At 40.7% G+C, this 6,740-nt stretch overlaps 1 protein-coding gene across 1 annotated transcript; it reads left to right on the top strand.

Moving 5' to 3' along the window:
* The first annotated feature begins 471 nt into the window (after positions 1-471).
* LOC127654650 (N-arachidonyl glycine receptor-like) lies at positions 472-6,445 on the top strand. The gene is made up of 2 exons (XM_052141888.1): positions 472-554; positions 4,218-6,445. The coding sequence occupies exon 2, from the start codon at positions 4,228-4,230 to the stop codon at positions 5,215-5,217; it is 990 nt and encodes a 329-aa protein (XP_051997848.1). The 5' UTR covers positions 472-554; positions 4,218-4,227; the 3' UTR covers positions 5,218-6,445.
* The last annotated feature ends 295 nt before the right edge of the window (positions 6,446-6,740 follow it).

Here is a 6,740-nt window from a genome sequence, read left to right as displayed (position 1 = left end):
TTATAAAAAGTGTGAGCACTTGTCAGATCAAGACCTTTTCTATTTGTACTTGATGTTTTAAGATGGCTGCAATCTCTCTGTTTGCAGTCTCTACATAGAATGTAACCTACATTACAAAGATCTCATTTCCTGTGTAAACACCAACAAGCTCAGCATCCTGTGTTTAATTAAAACTCTTCAGCACCAGATGCCTTTTGCTGCCACCTGCTGTGAGGTGCTCCCAAGAGAGCTAATGCTGTGTGACAAACCCTATTTTCTCAATCAATAACCAGCACCCAAACCTGTCACATCTTTACTTCTCCACCATTATCAAAATGCATTTGACATACTGTTCACTTTAAAGAGACATTCTCCACCAGTACATGCATTACAGGAAGAGAAGGGGCTTTTCAGAAACCAAAAGAAGAAAGGTCTAATCTAAATAAAGGCACTGGCTTCATGACTTCCTCTATTTGTCACTTGAGCTCTGCTGCGATGGCACATTACAGTAATCACCCGGACAGGCATCAGAATGGTTATAATGCCAAGACACAATGATATACCTGATCTCTGAGGTTGGTCATTTTAAATATTTTTCTTTGACATAGAAGACAATTGAAACTCATGTGTTAAAAAAAAAAAAACAGCTATTATTATTTGAATATGCTGTATGTCTAATGTGATTTTACATAATATTTAGCTGTAATCATGTATATATTTCAAAAATACTAAATTATTGATCATTTAGGACACAACATGATTTGATGAAAGATGATTTGATGAACATTTTGGAGGGATTGGTCACATGATTCAGAAAAGCCAAAACAAGTTTTTTTTAAGACTTTAAAAAGACTGTGTTAGGATTTTAGTTATTCTTTACAAGTAGTCTTTCTTGTCTAGGTACATTGTTTAAATTTCTTGTAAGTACTTTTTATTGTTATTGTTTTAATAAAAAACATTCACACTTTCATTTTGATAAGAGATACTCCTCTTGCTTCCCCTTTTACCACTTATTTGATGTCTTGAAAGATTTTACCAATCGTCTGACTGAAAGGACTTAATAGACTGTCAAAATGACTGTTAGGACTACACGATTATGAAAAACAAAAAACAAAAAAAACATAATTGTTGATTACTTTCCTTGATATTTAAAAAAATATATTTTGTCTAGGGCAACTGCATGTCATATTCTTTATTTAGGCTACACATACAAGACAAATGAGGAAACTGAGAAAACTGCAGATTTCCACATTGGAACACACATAATTCACAAATTTCCACAGATTCCCTGCCCCATGTTTGTTTGTTTATTAAATATTTTAACTAATTTGATCATGGAGTCTGATGTAGAGCATGTAGCTCCAAACATCACTTTTGCTTATCTGTTGGTGAGCTCATTAAATTGATTTGGGTCAACAGTGTGCCGACTTTAATGCATGTTTTTATTGATATATATATATATATATATATATATATATATATATATATATATATATATATATATATATATATATACTTATTGCACTCCAGCATGCTTATTGTGTTTATTAAGAGTTCCACAGATGCCCTATTCCAACCCCTACACCTAAACCGAACCCTAATCTTCTTTTACAAAAATTAACCATGGTTTTACTACAATAACCATAGTATCACCATGGTATTTTGTAGTAAAACAACAGAAAACACAAAATTAAACATGGTTACTATATGAACACCATATTGCTGTAGTAATACCATTGTTTATTCCATAAAATCTTTGGTTTCTGTCAAAAAAACATGGGTCCCGCAATATTATTTTCCCTATCTTTCACTCACTCGATGTTGTGTCGCGCCACCTCTGATCTTTGATAAAATTGCGAGGCCATGACCATGGCAACGTTGCGGTTGTAGCTCGTTTCGTAAGAAAGCAAGCCACCCCAGCGGCTCCCTGCCTCGGCCCTTCTACCTACGGGTATGAGGCCAGCGCAGTGAGCACAGGGGGTGATTTGGGGACCACAATGGGACCACCTCCACCGGTTAAATCTCCGCTGACCTCCAATTCCCTGGCACGCTCGTTTGCTCCGGTTAGGCATTCGGATGAGTGCGCCAGCTCGTCCCAGGGCGAGTTCGACCTCTTATTTGGTGCCTGTAAAGGCAATGAGCTCTCGAGCGCAGCATCGGAGAGCTGGCTCGTCCTGTCTGCCCCGGTGCAACAAACTGTGGCACAGAAATACTCAAACCCGGACCATGGGTACTAAAGACCTGCAAGCATTCATGGCAGCGAAATGTGCCTGGAGTTTGGTCTGGGCTACTCTCACATGATCTTGAGACCCTGACCGAGCTATGTGACCAAGGTTCCCATGACCCCTTTCAGGGACCAAGTTGTGAACCTGCAAGCACTGCCCCAGGAGGAGGCAGACTCAGTCTTAGCATTGCTGTGTCCAGTGTGCGCTTATGCATCTATTTGGATCGCACGCAGAGCTTTAGGATATCTGAGCAACTCTTTGTCTGCTTTGGTGGACAGCGGAAAGGAAGAATTGTCTCCAAACAGAGGATCGCCCACTGGATCATCAACGCCACAGATGTTGCCTACCAAGCTCAGCATGTACCGCCCCCTTCAGGCCTACGAGCCCATTCCACCAGGAGTGTGGTGGCCTCTTGGGCTCTGACCAACACTCTACACCCAACACTTTTGCGAGATTGTTCAATCTCCGGGTTGAGCCAGTCTCATCCCGTGTCTTAGCAGGAATGAGCGGGCAAGTCCAGGTCTACCGGCCAGGCAACCCCTTGTGATGTATATTCCACTGAAAAAATTTTCCATGTTGGAAAACTGCGCCTTGCTTCAACCAAGTCTCCATGATTGTAGAGCCTCCTCCGCCATTGGTCAGGACCTACCATGGGACTTCTCCACATGACATACTTCTGACAAGACTCAGCAAGGCTATGTGATGTATTTCTACTTAATATACTCTTCCCTTTCTCTGGGCGGGGTGTGGTCGCTCGGTCGTTAGCAAATTCTCTTTTTTTGGGGAGAAAAAGAAAAAATAGGGAAAAGAGGGACGACTAGGACAAGCCTGTCCCTATCCTTTGGGTAGTCAACTCGTCCCGAAAAGTGCTGTTTGACACTCACACGTCAGGGGAGGTTACGGGCTGGCCCGGTGCGCTGGATAAGCGCCACGCAGCAGTCTGCCCATCTCGCACCACCGATACACGTAACCCACTTCAGCTAGTTGTGCCGTTTTTTAAGGGGACCCCTTGTGTCACTACACTGACACAACGTCGAGTGAGTGACAGATAGGGAACGTCCGTATCCTCCGTTCCCTGATGGAGGGAAGGAGACGTTGTGTCCCTCCTGCCACAATGCTGAAATTGCCGGGACCTTGTTCTCGGCTCCTCAGCACAAAACCTAATGAGTTTTATACCCGTATGTCCGGGGGAGGAGCATGCAAATAGCACTCACCAATTCCCATTGGCCTATTATCAAAGATTAGAGGTGTCTCTGGCTCTCAAGAGTGAACCCTAGTTTCACTACATTGACACAACGTCTCATTCCCTCCATCAGGGAACGGAGGTTACGGAAGAAAACCAGAATAATTGTTCATTTTACCAGGATCATAACATTCTCTCAACCCCCTGATCTTCACTGTGACCAAATCACTGCAAAAAAGATTAAAGATTAAGATTATCACTGCAAAGTATTAAAGGGAATATTAAGAGTGGAGACAGGAAACAAGAAAAGTGGGACAAAAGGCAGATTGGAACCCGGGTCGTCTGCACAAAAAAAGCACATCCATACCATCTTTACACACTACACTATTACAGCAAAACTTTAGGGTGCAGTCTTCCATTTCTGTGTTTCGATCAGACTGTAGGAGTGCAAATAGCGGTGCTGTGTGGCAGGTGCTATGTACGCCCATTGCAAATAGTCACTCCAAGAGAAAAAAGTTGTCTGTCTGGGCCTAAACAAATTTTAACACTATGATTCATCATTGCACACTTGCACACAAAAGACATATCGCTGATTGGTTACAATGCTCAAAACAACATTATAAATTAGAAATGTAGGCTTGACTGGAATATACCTGATGGGGATTCTGTAATTGACAAGTTTTACAATTAGATAATTGCATCTCCAGTGATGGAAATCTTGATTATTATTTTAAATTAATTGTGCAGCCTTATAGAAAGCTTGCCAGCAGATGTAAAAAATAAATAAAATATTTGTATCTAATATTGGTTTCTTTTTATGCTCCAATCAGGCACACCATTATGGCTAATAACATATCTTTGCCCATCAACATGGAAGGCCACGTTCCCCAAGTGTACAAGACTGCTAGCCTAGTCTTTTACATCATTATCTTCATTGTTGGCTCAGTGGTTAACCTGACAGCCCTCTGGGTCTTTGCCTTGACCACTAAAAGAAGGAACTCTATCACAGTTTACATGATCAATGTTGCTTTAGTGGACTTGGTATTTATCTCACTGCTTCCCTTTCGAATGGTCTACTACAGTCAGGACTACTGGCCCTTTGGGGATGTGTTCTGCAGGGTTAATGCCGCACTGACTGTACTCTATCCCTGCCTGGCCTTGTGGCTGTTTGCCCTCATCAGCACAGATCGTTATGTGGCCATTGTGCAACCAAGACACACCCGAGAACTGAAGAGTGTCCGTAAAGCCTTGCTGTCCTGTGCAGGGGTCTGGATCATGACCCTGGGCAGCACTGCTCCTCTTGTTCTCCTGGAAGAAGATCCAGATAGCGTCTCAAACTACACCACCTGCATCAAGATGCATGACATCATCTACTTGCGCCGCGACAATCCCGTCCACTTTGCACGTCTCATCTTTTTCTTCCTGGTGCCTGTATGCATCATGGTGGGTTGTTACATTATCATTGTAGACAACCTAATCCATGGACGTACTTCTAAACTGAAGCCCAAAGTCAAGCAGAAATCAATAAGGATCATTATCACATTGATTGTCCAGGTGCTGGTGTGCTTTGTGCCTTTCCATATATGTTTTGTTTCCCTACTGTTGGAGAGCGGTGGGCAAGGTTACAACACCTGGGGGGCCTTCACCACCTTCTTAATGAACGCAAGTACAGTGCTGGATATCATACTCTTCTATATTGTATCAAAGCAGTTCCAGGATCGTGTGATCAGTGTGATCCTGTACAGGAACTACCTGAGAAGTGTACGCAGGAAGAGCCGTCATACTAACAGCATACGCTCCCTCAGCAACCTGACCAGTGCCATGATCTGAGAAATAATACAGTGGACAAAAACATATGTGTGCATCTGCTTACAGAGAGTGTAAACATTTTGTTTGAATGTAAACATCAATGATCAATGAATGTAGTTTGGAAGAATGTCTACAAAAATCTGTTTAAAGCTGTGATGTCCTGAGCACATATGTAGCGATCTTATGATATGAGGTTGAGTGGCTGTATTGTTGGTAGTAGTGGGCACTCCTACTGCTGAAAGCCCTAACTTTATGTGTGGGCTGCAAAACTGGCCAAAGTTAAAAAAAAATAATAATAAATAAATAAATCTATCACAAATAGGATGGCATTTGTATATAAATTACAGAGGTGTCTAATGCCTCATGAACAAGATGAACGAATATCAATGCATAAATCTAACTCATTCATGTATGAATTGCCCCTTAAATCATATTATTTCAAGATCCATTTTGTTTCATGTTGCAAGTTCATCAAGTTCAAATTGCGATGCTAGCTATTGCCACAACTGACCCAAAAGTTTCAACTTTCAGATATGAAAAATAAGTACATTTGAGGATGCTGTTACACAATCATGCCATGGAGTTTGTAAAATTTTCCTTTGCAGAATCTTTTCCAACTTTCTCTGCACTCTTTTTACTGATTTTAAACCTGCTAAGCATGCTTTTTAATTGTACCAAGTATTATTCTGATACAGCCAACACCACCATTTTAAAAAGGTTATTTCTAAGGATGAATGGGATGAAATGCACATTAAAATGTCCAAACAGAAGGGTAAAACCTAATTAATTTATATAGTATAAGAGCTCTTTATCTATAGAAATTTAGTGAATTAATGCTGTGTTTAACAAATTAGCAAAGAAGGTAATTTTTTAAGCTAACCGCAATGAAACCGAAAATTACATGAACAATATACCAGTGCATGATAAACTTAACCTGTCATATAGGTGGCCAGTGGGAGGCACTACTCACCAGGTCTTTCTATACTGCCCTCACAGTGCTTTGTTCTAATATCACCATTAGGTGGAGTCATGTATTAACAGACCATTTTTCATCACCATTAGATGATCATGTACATTGTTTCAGATGAAAGTGGCATTATATCTGTTCAGTGGCTTCCATTAAGGTTTTTCTTTTGTTCTGCTTAACTTTCCATAAAATAGATAAGGCTGCTAAAAGACTGACTGATTTCTTATATGTTTATTTTTTAAAGCACCAATATCCACATATTCATGTTGCCTGAATAAATGTTGAAACCTATACCAAACAAAGTCTTTTACCACTCTGTGCCTACATTCCTTCTGTTTTGGCAATACAGATACAGTACTCCAAACACTACTGAGCTTTAGTGAAGGACTGTCACCTGACCTTTCCATGATTAACTAGTGCATCAGTCATGTCAATACATGTCCAAAACCATAGAGATTAAATGGACAAGGATATAAAACACAGCTAAGGTGCCTCCAGTTAAGGCAGGTTTAAGTGGGGGACATGGAAGGGAATTGTGCACACTTAGATCATAATTTGAATTTGAACTTTAAATACT

The sequence above is a fragment of the Xyrauchen texanus genome, chromosome 14 (assembly GCF_025860055.1).
Source record: "Xyrauchen texanus isolate HMW12.3.18 chromosome 14, RBS_HiC_50CHRs, whole genome shotgun sequence".
Lineage (NCBI taxonomy): Eukaryota > Metazoa > Chordata > Actinopteri > Cypriniformes > Catostomidae > Xyrauchen > Xyrauchen texanus.
Note: the sequence above shows the minus strand (reverse complement) of the source record. Positions and strands in the feature narration are given on the sequence as shown.